This window comes from Lissotriton vulgaris (genome assembly GCF_964263255.1).
Source record: "Lissotriton vulgaris chromosome 5 unlocalized genomic scaffold, aLisVul1.2 SUPER_5_unloc_1, whole genome shotgun sequence".
In the NCBI taxonomy this organism is placed as follows: domain Eukaryota; kingdom Metazoa; phylum Chordata; class Amphibia; order Caudata; family Salamandridae; genus Lissotriton; species Lissotriton vulgaris.
In genome coordinates, this window is record NW_028240613.1 from 15,995 (window position 1) to 32,399 (window position 16,405).

Here is a 16,405-nt window from a genome sequence, read left to right on the forward strand (position 1 = left end):
GCAAAAAAGGCGAGCAGTGTACCTGCAGCAGAAGGTGCATTTCCACGGTCACAGAGGTCCAGGAGTGTGCTGCGTCTTACCAGTTCTGTGGACTCACATACCCGCCTTTCCACATGCTGGAAGGTCCAGTATGAGGGCAGGGGGAGTGTGTGGCTTCCTGGGGGGCACCCACTGTATCCCCTGCAGTAATTCAGGTGGGCCAGCCCTGGCGACCAGATGTCCAGCTGAACTCCCCACTGCAGGGAACAGGAAGAGGATAATGCAGAATTATGTGGGACAAGTTTATAATTCTCACGCACCTAGTTCTGTAATGTCAATTTGGGATCCTTGTAGTCTCGAAGTAAAGGTCCCCAACAGTCCACAATATTATCTATGATGTATCGCATATTTTGAAATATAAAAATGTCTACTGAAAACTATTCTGCATGATCCTGCTGTATGTGGCCGTACACCATACTCTTTCTTGCCTTCTCAGTTCATGCAGTTCACACATGATGTGCAGCCAAAATGCCCGTGACTTTGATAATCTCACTTGACGAAGGGCGTGGCATGTCCCAATGACCCATCACCTTTATCTTTTGGTACATCCTGCAGCTGCGTCCAGTGTGCCCTGGGTGTTGCATATGGTTCATGCCCTGTGCTCAGGACCCCTGCTTACAGTGTACATTGCCTTCTGTGCACAGGACATGTTCAACGGTCCAGTGACCATGAAGCCTTTGCTTTATAGACGTATAAAAATGTGTCAATATCCAAAACAGCAGCTCTCCAAGCCCTTTGAGTTTACCAGCTTCCCAATACATCTTCTTGGGTCCCCCATGCTTCTTCGTGCTCCCCCATACGCAGGGTCCCGCATCAGGGCATGTTACCCTCCGTCCTTTCTCTGTGCCTGGCTCTCATGGCCGTGGTCACCCTACAGGAGATTCACCTAACTCCCTCCTATTTCACTTTCTCTGGTTTCAGTTGCACTGTTATGCTCCGATTACCTCTCAGACTTTATTTCATTGTTTTTTTTTTGGGGGGGGGGGCAGTTTTATATAGCACGAACTCAACTCAAAGGTATCAGAGCGCTTTACATGAACACTAGTTGCATTACGGACTCATTCATTTTTAGGCATAGGGAGATTAAGTGATTTGCCCAGAATATCTGGATGTTTGAGCCTCCTGTCCGACTCGAGCCTGGTTCCCCAGCGTCAAAGTAGGCCGCTCTAGCCCTTAAGCCACATCCTCTATTTAACTAAACCGCCTCTGCCCCTCTTTGCCTGGATCCCTTATCCTGCTTACCTCTTCCAGGATCCCTTCCTCCCACTGGCAGTGCCTTCCTGTCTCCTTTGCCCATCTACGCCTGGTTCCCATTGCATGGCTCCCCCTACTGGACTCGAATGGCATTGCGTTCATGTCCGTCCCTTCATTTAGAAACCGGCTTCACCCTCGCGCGCCCAGATTTATGGTTCGTTATCTCAGCCGTGCCTCTCCACGGGGTCAGCAGATTCCCGTGCCTCGCTCCCATTTTATTTATATATATATTCCCAGCTCTGCTGACACCTCGTTATGGAGAGCGGCTCCCGCCATTATCGCAGGCCGCTGAGCTGGCCCTGACACGGCACGCGCGGCCCGAGTTAATCAAGGCCAGTCCCCGGGAGCAGATAAAGGTCGCCGGCTCCCGGCCATAGAGGGGGGCTCAGGTGGCGTCGTGTCCCTTCACCGCTTCCAGGCTGGGCCCATCACGAGCCCGCCTCCTCACGGAGAGCCTTTACATTGAGAGTGGTGACCCGGTCCTCAGGATGATGGATCGTACTCACCACGTGACGTGAGAGTGTAATCAGGTCATGACCTGGGACACCATAGTAAGACCCGTGATGGCTACAGGAGACTGCGCAGGGTGGACCGGAGACGAGGGAGAACGAGTTGTATCATTATGTTAAAGTGGGTACATAGTAGGAGCGATGCGAGAGCGATCATACCCAGGACAGCGCCTCGAGGCCTCGCCACGGGTGTGCCGTACTTTCCAAATCTTGTACTACACTGTATGCAGTTATTGCAACCTCTGACTTCTGCACAGATATTTACAAGAGACATCCTCCAGAGAACCTCCCCTGTGCGCCCAGTGCAGGACTGGAATGGTTCTGCAAGACTTGGAGGGTTCCAGAACACCAGGTTTAATGACACCCTCCAGCCCCCTACACCCGGGTCTGTCCTTTAGCACCACTTGCTATGCCAGCATCTTGCCTTCGACGCGCACTCATTTCTCACCTGCAGCGCCCCCTGCTGTTTCGGAGCCGAGGGCCAGTACGCACCTGCCAAAGTGCGCTTATGTCTGGCCTGAAGCCCCCCCCCCCTCCCCCCTCCTGCGGTTCCAGGGTCAAGAGCAGTCCAGATCGAAAGCGCCTCCTGTAGTCCCAGAGCACGTGCGGACACGCTCATCGCAGTCCTTGCATCTCAGCCGCACCTTGCAGCAGCCCTGTTAGTCCAGCACTGCATCCACACGCAGCCCTTCCGGTGTGCTCCAATCCTGGCCTGCAGGCTGTAGCTTTGGGGCAATGGCACAGCTCTGGTAAGGCACCTCAGTCCCGGCATGCCTAGTTTCTAGATCTTCCAGATCTTCAAACCCTTATAGCTCTCCGGTGCTGACGCACCATGGACTTTCACACTTCCCTGCCAGCGGACCTCAGGCATTCCATGCAGTATTCTCTGCTGTCCCGCTACTGACAAGCACGGACCAGTCTGCCACGCATCTCAGCCCTGACATCTTGGTAACCCTACGGTTGCAATGCTGGGCTCTCTCAGCTCATCCGATGCTCTGCTATTTCATTTCGTTGAGCAACTCACGAGATCTGTATTTATAGAGCGTTAAATGGAATCGGTATCTGTGTTGATAGAGCGCTAACCTGGCTTCAGGCGTCTATGCGCTGAATTGCATACTGTCTAGTACCCCTAGCGTAAAAGTGTTGAGTTCTTTTGTTACATCATTTGGAACGGGTAGAGGCTGGAACAGAGGTGAAGCTCTTCTGACAGGTGACCTTTTATCTTGGCCTGGAGCATCTTCAGATATTCCAGTCCTGAGATCCACACACAACCCTTCCGGGGCCCCTCATCCCCGGCCTTCAGTGGTCCTTGTTATTTTAGTACTCGGACCCACCCTCAGCTCTGTCAATGCACCTCGATCCCTGCATGTAGCATCTCCAGCTGTTCCAGTCCTGAGACCCTCAAACTCTGTCCTGCAGCTCCCCCTGCTGGTACTGAGACACACGCAGCTCTGCTAGAGCATTTCACTATTGACATGCAGCTTCTCCTGCCATTGCAATCCTAAAACATTCAGGCAACACCAATCAAGCCCTAAAACCTGTCCTTCAGTATTACATGATATTCCAGCCCTGAGACCAACACCTATGCCGTAGGTCAGAACGTGAACGAATGGACAATGGAGATGCCTTTAAGTTTTGTGTATATGGTGTCACATTTGCTGTACAATCAAAGACAAAGGGTAAATGTCAGACTGTCTTCAAACTAGTGTTTACGATGCACTACTTCACCGGTGCTCCAAAATGCACCCCTGGCGAGATACCACACCCTTGCTTCTCTCCTACTGATTTGGTGTCACGTTTGTTTTTTGTGTGATGCTTGGGTTTTTCACAATCCCTATAACTTCAGTGATATAACATTAATGGCAGCACTCCTACCTTGAAAAATGTTCCAGCACCTCTGTGCATCTTAGTCCTATCCTGCAGCTCCCCCTGATGCACTAGTCCTCGGATGTACATTCGAATTGTGATCTGGGGCCTCCATTTGTAGCAGTGCAAGTGACATTGTTCTATTTCTCTTTATTACATAATCGGATGAGATTTAGCCATTTGTACACAGTACCCACTGTGCATTGATGATTTAATTGTTTTTCAGACCGCTGTGGAAAATGCCAGTTTGGTGCCATCTGTGAGGTGGAGACGGGGAGGTGTGTGTGCCCCACGGAGTGTGTACCTTCCGCCCAGCCGGTGTGTGGTACTGATGGCAGCACATACAGCAGCGAGTGTGAGCTTCACGTGCGAGCGTGCACTCAGCAAATCAAGCTGCAGGTTGCATCGCAGGGAGACTGCAGTAAGTACGGTGGGCGGGGGAGGGAACCTGCTGTATTGGGACCTCATAGGGCGGTAGAGAGCAGCTTGGTATATCTGCCCCCCATCTGTGCAACACTGTGGATTGCTTCTTGTGGCACAAGGCACTAGGCCCTGTGCTACAGGGTGACTTATGCTGCCTGGAGGGACCCAGTAGGCTGACTCGAGGATTGTACCTTATTTCTGGCCCATTCTCCAGGCTTCCTGAAGTTACTGGCTGCCTGGTGAATTTTGTGTGTACGCTTGTGGAAGCGTTTTGCCAATAGTGCTTCTAGACACTGGCTGTTATGAGGCTTTCAGCCATTGGCTGCCTTGTGGATCACATGCTTCCTGATGGCATTTGTTTTCTTCTAAAAGTATCCCATTGGCTGGCTGGTGGCATCTGCCTGCTTTCAATAGATCTCACTGGGCTGCCTGGCGAAATCTTGCTGAGCTGCCTGGCGAAATCTTGCTGAGCTGCCTAGCGGAATCTTGCTGAGCTGCCTGGCGGAATCTTGCTGAGCTGCCTGGCGGAATCTTGCTGAGCTGCCTAGCGGAATCTTGCTGAGCTGCCTGGTGGAATCTTGCTGAGCTGCCTGGCGGAATCTTGCTGAGCTGCCTGGCGGAATCTTGCTGAGCTGCCAGGCGGAATCTTGCTGAGCTGCCTGGCGGAATCTTGCTGAGCTGCCTGGCGGAATCTTGCTGAGCTGCTTGGCAGAATCTCGTTTGGCTGCGTTGTGGAATCTCACTGGGCTGCCTGGCAGAATTTCACTTGGCTGCCTGGCGGAATCTCACTGGGCAGCCTGGCGGAGTCTCACATGGCGGCCTGGCGGAATCTCACCTGGCTGCCTGGCGGAATCTCACCTGGCTGCCTGGCAGAATCTCGCTGGGCTGCCTAGCAAAATCTCGCCGGGCTGCCTAGCAAAATCTCGCCGGGCTGCCTGGCAAAATCTCGCCGGGCTGCCAGGCGAAATTTGGCCTGGGGGAGTCTCGCCTCGGGGAGTCTCGCCTGGAGGAATCTTGTGTGGCTGCCTGGCGGAATCTTGCTGAGCTGCCTGGCGGAATCTCGCTGAGCTACCTGGCGGAATCTCGCTGAGCTGCCTGGCGGATTCTCACTTGGCTGCCTGGCGGAATCTCGCTGGGCTCCCTGGCGGAATCTCGCTGGGCTCCCTGGCGGAATCTCGCTGGGCTCCCTGGCGGAATCTTGCGGTGCAGATCTCACTGGCTGTGTCTAGATCTTGATGTGCCATTCTCACTGGGCTGCCTGGTTGAATTTCACCGGGTTGCTGGCTAATATTGCTGGACCGGACCCCTCTGGGCTGCTATGCTGCTTTCATCTGCTTCCTTGAGGGGCGCACTGACTGCTTCCTTTCTAAAGGCTCGTATTGCGTGCCTGGTGGGACTCTCAGGCTGCCTCTTTGGTGCTCTCGGTGGATCCCATGCTATAATTGATGACTCCACCTGTGTTTCATAGGAGTGTCTGATCCTTACTCGATTGTTCGTTTCCACACCTTTACTGTCCCTTCTCCCCTGGCTCTTGAGTAGGAGTGTTTACGCTGATGAATCACCACCCATATGGATAGCATTGTTATTTTGGGGGGTTATCTACTCGATGCCTTTGTCACCTATTTTTCTTTCTCCTTACAGAGACCTGTGGCAATAGCATCTGTTCATTCGGTGCCCAGTGTGTGAATGGTGCCTGTGTGTGCCCACAGTGTGAAAAACAACCGTACTTCCCTGTGTGTGGCAGTGATGGTGTAACCTACGACAACCAGTGTGAGCTCCAGGCGGCCTCATGTGCCCAGAAGAAGAAGGTGGAGGTGTCGCGGAAAGGCGCCTGCGAGGACGGTAGGGTCTCAATTACTGCTGCCAGAGCTTACTTGGGAGGTTGAAATGATAGTTCCTCCATCCAGGTCACAGTTCAGCCTTTGCCACCCATTGCTGCTTCAACATCTCCTGGTGCCTATTCCTAGAAAAGTTGCAAATGTGAAAACGAGAGCAGGGAATCCCCTGGGACTGGCCACATTTTTTCCTCTTATTAATTGTTTTTCTTTTCTTTTATACGTGCAACTTGTTGACTACAATGTCTTGAGTGTGAAATCTACATTGGTGCATCACAGCTTCTTTTCTCCGTAGCATCGCCAGCAGCATATAGACTTTACAGAAGTCAGAGTGTACTATCAGCCCAAGACAGACCCCCCAGGATATAGCGGCATGGATTAGCAAATTTAGCGGCACAAATATGGAAATTTAGCGGCACAAATATGAAAATTTAGCGGCATTTTTGCGGCACCATATTTTACTCAATCATTCATTTTCAGCTTTAAAACAATGGAAACTGTTTTAGCAGAGTGTTCCACCTTGAAATAGGCCCTGATATGATGTCATTTCATGTGATGTCCCTTCCACTACGCCTAGCATTTTAGTGAATTGACGCCCATGCTCTAGTTGGCCATGTTACCCCCTCACCTTCCATGTCCAATGTGCCTGCATTTAAAATATATCCCGATGCGTTGAGACAACCCATACTTTCATATATTAAAGCAACTTCTGAATGTGAAAGTAAACAACTAAAACATTGCACACTGTAAAGAAAGAGAAACATACATCGAATTGAGAGTATACATCAGGGATTATCTTTGTGCTGCAGAAGGAGGAACTAGCTCCTGTTGATAATAATTGGAATGGAATGAGTACCTTATGTGATTTGCAAACCGAAGCCTTACCAGTTGGATGGAAAGACACACAGCTTAGGAGGAGGAGCTACATGCATGCGAGCTGCAGGAGCTGCCGAAGCTACTGAAAACGGCAACCTCATGCCGCCCTGCCCCCGTGCCTTGCTGCCCATCTATTTCCGTTCACCGCTTACCCCTTCCAGGCTCCATTGAGTTGTGAGATGACATGCAGCAGGTGTCTAGCCGACAATGGAGCCCGCCATATCAGGCATATTCTGCCATCGCCCTCACACCTGCGGACAGTGGTTCCAGTAAGGCCGGGGGTCCGGAGGCGGTTTGCCGAGGCTGCAGTTCTGGGTGCGGAAGACTTAGGCCCCACAGCATTTGAGAAAGTCCCTGGTTGCAGATGCGGCCCAACCAGATTCAGGCGCGGCTTGCCACGCAAAAGATTTAGGAAAATGAGATAATTTGCCTCCAGGAGACCTGGTTGGCAGGTGATCCGATCCACCAAAGTGGGTTTATGCAGTTTACTAAAGGAGGACCTAAAATAGGTCCTGACGGATAAGAGGTGGCCAATAACAAAAAAAATTGTGTGCATATCAACAAATAGAGAACAACATTGCAAATTCACTTTTGTTTATTAAGTCGATTTTATAATCACTAGTCTGTCAAAATGATTGGCGCCGCCCTCTCTTGTTCTAAAACCGACATCAAGATCCCACAACTTATCACAGCAAAAACACGCACCAAAATCAGGAATGGATGCAATTTAATAATGAAATGAAATAGTCCAAAATAAGGAATGGATGCTTATTGTTGATGTTTTCTTAAGTCTACGGAGCATGGACTTCGGCTGCTGGATGTACTGTTTTGTGCAGGCCACGTCTGCCCTTTCTCCTCTGTGTACCCGCGCTGATTCATTGTTGGTTCTTGCATTAATTCGCTGCGTGCCCCACTTTTATTTTCATTTCTGAACTTTACTGTGAGCTGTATTTTATCCTGCTGCTACTTATTGAAACACGGTCTGTAGTGGCATAGCTGCCATGGTTTTTCAGATTGATATATGTGACAGATTTGTAATATCACCACATTCGTTTGCATCATTCTTTTAGAGTTTTTTCGTTACTCAAATGGGTCTTGTTTCTGATATTTTTGTTTCCCTGATCTTCATTGCTTGATTTTTTCATCGCAAGAAACTGTCACTCCTAGTCATTGAATTGTCACTCATAATTACATTGAAAATATGAATATGTCACACATAGCAATCTGAAACCTTGGTAGCTATGCTCAGAAAGCCTCATCCTTCACGACAAGCACGTGATCTGCCCAGGATCACAGGAGCCGCATCGAGGCTCGAACCTAAAAAGACAGGCCGAGGCCCAGCCAGCGCAACCTGTGGGCAGAGGGGACAGCATACTCTGTCCCTGCAAAGAAGAGAGTAAAAACCTTAAACAAATTGCTTCCTCACTATTTAACTTGGGAGGGAAGCATAGCAGGCAACCGGGACAAGCACTGCTCTGCAGCAGCTCCAGCAGAGAGGAACGCACGCGCCTGGTACCCTGGGCAGTCTCCCCTCTCATGCATGACCAGGCCTGCAGTAAAAGCCAGCAGCAGCACCCGGGGTCCAATCACGTGGCCTCGCCTGAGACCTGGAGTCCAGTCTGAAGGCAGCTCAGCAGCATCCCCGGCCATGAGCAACACCCACACTCCCCACAATCCTTTGCGTCATATCTACATACAGCCCCACATGGAACTTCTTTCATTTTTGTGGATTAAAAATAATTTGATTCAACAAGAACAAGAACTGCGAGGCATAATGGCAGCAGCATCCGTGTTGAATCAACGGCATCTCCCTTTCTTACACTAAGATTTAGAGACATGTGCCCTTAAATAAACTATATACTATCTGGATTTCGCGGGCACTTTTGTAAAAACGCCGCAATTTTTACAAAAGTGCCGATTTTCGCGGACACTTTTGCAAAAATCGCGGCATTTTTACAAAAGTGCCGATTTTGCGGCAAATCGGGAAATCCTGGAGGCTCTGCCAAGAGCTTAGCTGTGTTACGGGGGTCTCTATGCGTTTACCTCTCAATATTTGTTGTTTTTGGAATATTGCTCCTTATGATGAGCAGTGCTTTAATCGGTTTTGTGCTTCCCTGCTTACTGCCAGTACAGCCCATTATTGGACCCCACACCAATCCGGTGCCCTGCCCTGAGGTGCACAGTGTTCAATATTAGAAGACAGCATTAGCAGAAAGACCGTCAGAGAAGCTCATATTTGGGGGGCATGCCAAAAGACTAGCACTGTGTGATGGGGAGAGGTTCTGCTCAAACCTGAAATGCTCATTCGCATAGTGGTTACTATAAACCTTTATGTGGCGAAGACAAAGTCCACAAATCCATCGTACTCGTACCTCTCTACCAGGCTCTCATACTGATGTCTCTTTCATTCAATTTATTTATTAATTTTTAAAAGGAGGCCCCACCTTCTGCATTCAAAGTTGCTCGTAAGGATTCTGTTGCTTCTGCATCCTGAATATCTCATGGTCCCAACCTGCGACTAACCTGCTACCTAGGTCTGGCAGAGGTAAACGCTTCTCAGTGTAGTTGATCGAGAGCATGTCTTCCTTCAGCCATATACCTCGGAGTCGGACCAGCGTGGGACCCCTTCATATCTCGCGCCACTCTCCGCTGCTATAGGGGTTGCCTCAAGTGGGTCTGACAAGAGCCGTACTGATCTGAGAGATTATACATATCTTCCTGAAGCACAGCCTGATGACATTCTGGTGGTCCTAGAGTGTTTAGGGGCTACAGACAGCTACAGAGGGCTGTCACCAATAATACTTGGAGGGGTCGGAGGGGGGGTAATTCCCAAGTGTGGTATTAGTGCTTCATTGCAAGTCAGGGAAGTCGTAGTAGGCCAGGCCTACAGCATTGGAGGGTGCACCCCTGTTTACACGTTTTAGCTCTTTCTGATCTCTTCCCTGTCAAATGTCAACAGGTTTTTTCTGGCAAAATGTGTGATGAAAACAACTCGGGAGTGTGCAAAACATATCCTGGAACAGATGAAAGCTCATTAGCTGCACATGACATCCCTCAGGAGCTCATTAAAACCACATGACACCCCTGCGGCTTTATGTGCAGAATATTAAGATCATTTTTTGGACATCCGTTCGGGGTCCTTCCCGATTCACCCCTCTCTGAGGGGATGGACCCATGGTCCACTCCCGTTGGCGGCGGTGTCTCATCCGTGTGGCCATGGCTTGCTTCTGGCAGACTCCTCTAGCTGCGGTTGTGTGCGCAGCACTGCAGGAGTCCACGCTTTCATGTTTTTGTGGCAGAGCGGACAGATACTCGTGTTGTAGTAGAGAGGTCTTAGCCTGGAAGGCCTTCCTCAAGTGCAGATGCCACATACCTACAACACCATGTACCTACCCAGTCACTAAACATGAAATGAGAACTACAGAGAAACCGGAGTGAAGTGATTACTGACGGAGAGAAGAGCCGTGTCTCTCTTACAACACAGAAACTGTGAGTTTCTGCCTGTAAACTAGGATGACCAAATATCTAGTTTTTACAACACTTCTATAGTCTTGCCCCTAGTCACCCCTTCATCTAAAGTCTGCAGCCTCTCCAACAAATCTACAGCACCCCCTTCAACCTGTACTTCCGTGAGCCGCACAACACCACAGCACCACCTGTTCCTCCACTCAAGCTTCATTGGGCCTACTTCAACCAGCTAAGCCATTCCTTAGTACAGTTTCTTACATACCCATCTTCAAACACTCAGCTCTCAAGAGCGCCACCTGTGCTTCCTCCTGACCCTACTGCGACTCCTTGCCACCCCTACCTGTACTTCTGCCAACCCTCAGAAGTCCTTTCTCAGTTCAGACAGCCCTTCCTCAGTCCTGCTTCTAACATACCCGTCCTAAGATGCCCATAAACCTATGGCCCACCTTCACCAATACACATCTAAAGAAGGAATGCACAGTTCCCCTAGATCCAAAACCTTGGATGAGACCGTTGAAAAATAAAACTAGACTTCATGACATCGGCCTAGGGGGGACGGTGCTCAACTGGTTTCGTTCCTTTCTTGCCAACCGCCGGCAGACGGTCTGGGTCCCACCTGGGTCCGCCGAGATGCCGCCATTGGTAGTCGGAGTGCCTCAGGGCTCTGTACTGAGCCCCACTCTATTTAACATCCTTATGACCCCTCTGGCGACACTGGTGGAGTCCTATGGGGCCCGGATCGTCTCTTATGCTGACGACACCCAGCTTCTGTTTACCTGCCGTAAGAGCGAAGAGTTCGATGGAGAAAGGATCCGCGAGTGCCTTGGGGCTGTTTTTAATTGGTTTCATCATAACAGCCTCAAGTGCAACTCGGACAAATCCGAAATACTATTCTTCGGATGCCCATCGGAACCAGATTGGCATGGATGGTGGCCTGCTGACATGTTCCCTCCCACTCAGTCCTCTAAGTGGGCTAAGAACCTGGGAGTTAAAATTGACAACGAGCTCTCGCTCAAATCCCAGGTTTCGACTCTTACGGGAACATGCTTTGGGATCCTCAGAATGCTACGCAAGTTCTTTCCCCTTCTCTCGGAGGAACATCGGAGGATCACTGTTCAGGCACTTGTAGGATCCAGATTGGACTATGCAAATGTCCTATATCTGGGTCTGCCAGAATATCTCCTCCAGCGTCTGCAGGTTACCCAGAATGCTGCCGCTCGTGCAATTTTTGGCCTGCACCGCCGCACCAGTGCCTCTAACCTCCTTGTATCCCTCCACTGTCTTCCGGTGCGGAAGAGGATACTGTTCAAGGCCATGACCCTTGCCCATAAGGCCTTGCATGGCAATGGTGCTAAATATCTTCAGAAGAGGTTGGATTTCTACCGACCTACACGATCCCTCAGGTCAGAAACATTGGCTCTGGCTCGGGTACCACGTATCAAAAGGGCTCGGCTAGGCGGCCGGTCCTTTAGATTCCTTGCTCCTCAGCTATGGAATTCCTTACCGGTGTCTCTGCGGAATACCGCGAACCTGCTTGTCTTCAGGAAAGACTTAAAAACTTGGCTGTTTTCTGGATAGTCCGTCCCCTCTTTCAGGCCCCTGTTCTTTTACTGATATGTTTTCCAGCTTTTTCTTTGGTCTGGAGCACAAAGCGCCGGGACACTCCTTTGGAGTAGCCGCTGCGCTATAAAAGTCCCATTTTAACATAACATAACAAGAGTGAGTGAAGGCACGCAGGAGGGGGATGCTCCTTTTCGGAACTAAAGACCTCACACACCCAGCAAGCTAGGTGTCATGCTTAATCATATGGCCTTGCCCCTTGTCGGGTCGGCGGTGAAATACCCAACGGGCACCCATAAAGGGGCTCTTTTGCGGGGATCTTTTATTCCTACCGTATGGTGCTGTGGGTGTGAGGACCCTAGAGAGTGGAAGTGAATGGTGTAGATATGTTAAGGTTATATTAAAAAGGTTGAGTAGTCCACAAAACGAATTTTAATGAAGTGGTAACACACCTTGTTAAAAACAAAATCGAGTGGTTGCTTTATCAGGCTCAAAGGTCAGTGAAAGCAAAACCTACTCAGCAGAAGTGGTCGACATGTTTCATGCGATTTTAGTTCAAAGTGATACTCCGCATTTCCTCAGGACCAAAATAAGGAAAACTATCTACACTACTAGATTCTCATGGTGTTGATCTAGTCTACTGTGTGCCTGGTTCTGCCATGTAGAAACCCGCCATTCATGGAGCGAGTGCTGTTGCGGTTTCCCCCGGCGCTAAGACACCACGTAGTTGATGTCCTCTCCGTGTACGGAGCCGTACCAACCTCCTAGAAAGCGCTCCCGCCGAGGAACCGCTCCACCTTCACCAATACCCATACCTCCATATTCGTATCTCTAGCCCAAACTGCCTCCACCTTCAGAGCCAGCCCTCCACTGCTTTGCCAGAACCCCTTGTCCACATTTCTTAGTGTGGCCATCTTCTGTCAAAACCTCATATCCTCTTATGACACCGCCAGTGTTGGGTCCGTCATAAATGTCCACATTACTAGCTAGTAGCATCCTTATCGCCCAACCTTCTCTCTCTCCCGGGGCTCCTGCTTACCCACTCAGTGACACGTCATGTGGCCCCTTCACGTGACCTCCCTCTCCTGCCACCAAAACAAGGCAGTTCCCTCTTTGAGTAGGGTGACAAGGCGTCCTGGATTTGCCGGGAGTCCCTGGTTTTCAACAGCTGTCGCGGCTGATTTAGGGAAATTTAGCTCATGTCCCGATTTTAGAGAGGGTCGACTGAAACCGGTGGGAGATGTATTTTTATGTTTTCCAAAGCTGGGATACTTAGTAGCTATTATAAGAAAGCATTTTAATTAACAGGCATGCTACTGGCTTTAAAAATTGCATTTTATTTATGTTTTTACTGCCTCTTCTAAAATAAGAGGCGCTATCCATCTGTGCACTCGGTTGCAGCAATATTTTAGTCCTTCTATTTTTGTAAAATGTCCTGGTTTTGGGCTTTAAAAATCTGGTCACCCTGTCTTTAAGTCAATATCACCATGCATTCTGGGACTTGTACTCTTGTGTTGTTGTTTTTTTTTACCATTGGTTGCACGGGACTCGGAGCCCAGCCCAAACAGCGTTGTTGGTTAAAAAGCCAGGACTTGCTAAACGTGACACGCGTGGCATAGGGTCAATTGTCAGCTATGCCTACAAGCTACCACCCCTTCCTCTATCCCCAAGCTCTCCATGTGACCTTTCAATTCTTGTAGATAACGAAATGTAACCTGTTGACCCTCCCCCCTCTACTCCCCCCCTCCCCCCCCCCCCCACTCCCATGCTCTGCAGGGCCTCTGGCTGTGACAAACTGGCTCAGAGCATCTTTAGGTTCCTAGGTAATATTAGCCAGAATTGGCGAGTCGCCTAGCAACCCCAAAGAGGGGGCTGAGAGGGGGAGCCAGGGATAGTAGGGGGCTCACGCGGGGGGAGGGCGTGAGAGGCGCTCAATTCCTTTCGCCTGCAAGAAGTTGAGCAAAAGTCTGCATTTCAACACCCCATCTCTGTTCAGTAATTACCTCCAATTTATTAACGGAGTGAGGGGGTGGTGCCTCTGGGGGGTGGGGGGAGGTGGAGTGCCTGCCGTGGCTCCTTTGAGAGGCCTTCTCCATCCTGCTTTTATCCGGCTATAATGGGAGATAATGCTGCTTTAATGGGGCCGCAGCACTGTGACGGAGGCACGGTTTTATCCCACACTTCAAAGGCCCAGGCTGCGGAAGATTCTGCAGAGGAGCCGAGATCTCTGCGCAGCAGCTTCAAAGTGCACAAGGAGCCCTTGGGGAAGAAGGGGGGCGAGGGGGAGGGGGAGGGGGTGGGGGGTTAAGAAAGCATCGTTTAGCCACCCTTAGCTGGAATCACTTGACACGTGGAGCAGAGATCTCGCCGCCTTCATTGTCTGGTGTTGGACTACATACCCCAACATGCTTTGCAGTAGTTTGACTGGAGGCTCCTCGTCTCGGTCTATTGCATTGGTCCAAGGCAACTCATTCCTCTGTGATGCAGTGCAGCCCGTGGGGTACCGCTCATGCACTAATGCTACTCGGGTACACCGGTGCGTGAAAAGGCGTTTTCACTCAAATTATCAGATCAGCTATTGATTTAGTGTCGATTTCCAGTTGGTAACATGTGAACATGGCCGAGACCAAGCTCACACTCTCCTGTTGTCGCTTAGCTGCGCTTCTGAAGCTGGATCCGCTTTCCGCCAAACACCTTCTCAAGCCTCAGTGGTAAAAATATAACCCCCTACCACTAGAAACACTGCAACGAGCCTGGTCCCCAAATTGAGTGTCACCCAAGTCACCGACTACATGCATCCAGACGAGGGGTGTGCCACTTCTCTCCGGGAAGAATAGGTCCCTCACCTTGGCTGTCATCACCAATTGACCGCGCAACTATGGCAACAGGCTCAGGGCGCCTCTTGACACCACTTTCCAACTAACCTCCTGCCTCAGGGACCATGGCCACATCTTTGGGACTTAAGAAGGATACCCAGTGGTAGACCACATCACATTGAGAGTTGTTCACTTATCCTTCAGAAAGAACTGCAACTGAAACGCATAGGCCAAAAGAGCGGCTTTATGATCTATATGTGCGCCTTAAATAAACTGATACAAAAATGCTCGCAGTGCCTGCTTGGAAGACCTCCATGATAAAGCGAGTTTGAATTTACAGCTGAAGCATTGATACCGCAGCACTCGTTTACTATAAATGTATTCTTTTGTTGTGGTTCTCAATCGGCTGCCACTTTACCCACATACTCGAAAATCTAGCAAACTGCAGAGTTCGGAACTGCCTGAAAATGTTGATGCATTACAAATAGGGGATGTTAAAAGAGGGAGGCACTGTGCATTAAAAACGGTGTGATGACAGTAATTCAGCACAAGAGCATGAGATGAATCACAATAAACTTGATCTCTGGAAATTATACAATCTAAAGTATCCACAATCAAAATTGATTGTTGGAGCACCCCATGCCACAGAAGGCTTTCTGCCCCAGCAGCACCTACTCAACTCTTTAGATTGCATGTTAAGTTGCTTCTCATTAAACAATTTCCATGCCAATTTTCAGCGTGACTCCTGCGTCCAAGGCCATTTCTGATGTTGGATCATTGATAAACCTTCCAATCGGCTGCATAAAGCAGAAATTAGAAAGCTATGACTCTACTACTAAAGCCATTACTACAAAGACAAAGGTATTCCGTTCTAAAAAAAAAAAAGAAAAAGATGCATGGACTTTAGAGAATACATACCTGCAAACGGTGGTGCTTTAAACTGAAAGGTGATTGATGTTCTGCATTGGGATCCTACCAATAATCTCCAACTATAAGGTCCTCCTAGCAAGAATTAAAGAATCTCATCTGATCCACCGGCCTAAGAGGCCACACTTGACTCATAGACTATGTAGGAAATCCTCCTTTTCTGCATGGAAAGTGATGATTTTTCACCTTTTGTTGGACCTGATATTTTTTCTGGCTTTAGAATTCTGTATGATTTATCCCTACTGACCAATAGTAAAGTGCCTGTACAAGCCCCTTCAACATGACCAAATTGGCATATTCCTTATTGGTACATTTACCTTGCTTATAAGTCCCTAGTATATGGTACAATATGTACCCACGATCTGGAAGTTAAATGTCCTTGATGGACTGCAGCGCCTGCTGAGCCATCTACTACAGTGGAAGTGCAAACAAGGCTTCAGGCCTATCCCGTGTAGCCTGACTGTGGCTGTGTAAAAACTACATCTCCCTTCTAAATATTAGTAAGTCACCCCTATGTAGGCCTTGTAGCCCACAAGAAAGAGTGTATGGTATTTAAAAATAGGATATGTAGGCCTATAATGTTAACATTTCCTTTCAGTGACTACCACCAATAAGTTATTTTCACTGTGGCATGCCAAGCTGTCCTATATAGAAAACCTGATTACAGATTAAAATCCTAGTGCTGTATTTTGAAAATGAGACAAGCTAGAAAATAATCATACAACTATTTTTAATAGTTATTAAAAATCATATTAAAGGGCGAAGTTAGATTTTTAATAAATGTTAAGAAAAGGTAACTTTTAGAAAGTTAATTTTTTTTACCTGACGTTCC

At 49.2% G+C, this 16,405-nt stretch overlaps 1 protein-coding gene across 1 annotated transcript in view; it reads left to right on the forward strand.

The window, feature by feature from the left end:
- AGRN (agrin) overlaps positions 1 to 16,405 on the forward strand; it is a gene marked incomplete at its 5' end in the record, with an annotated part of 135,854 nt that overhangs the window by 14,628 nt on the left and 104,821 nt on the right. The window contains 2 exons of the mRNA XM_086947838.1: positions 3,895 to 4,089; positions 5,733 to 5,933. Coding sequence (XP_086803964.1) covers positions 3,895 to 4,089; positions 5,733 to 5,933 — 396 coding nt within the window. The remainder of the gene's footprint in view (positions 1 to 3,894; positions 4,090 to 5,732; positions 5,934 to 16,405) is intronic.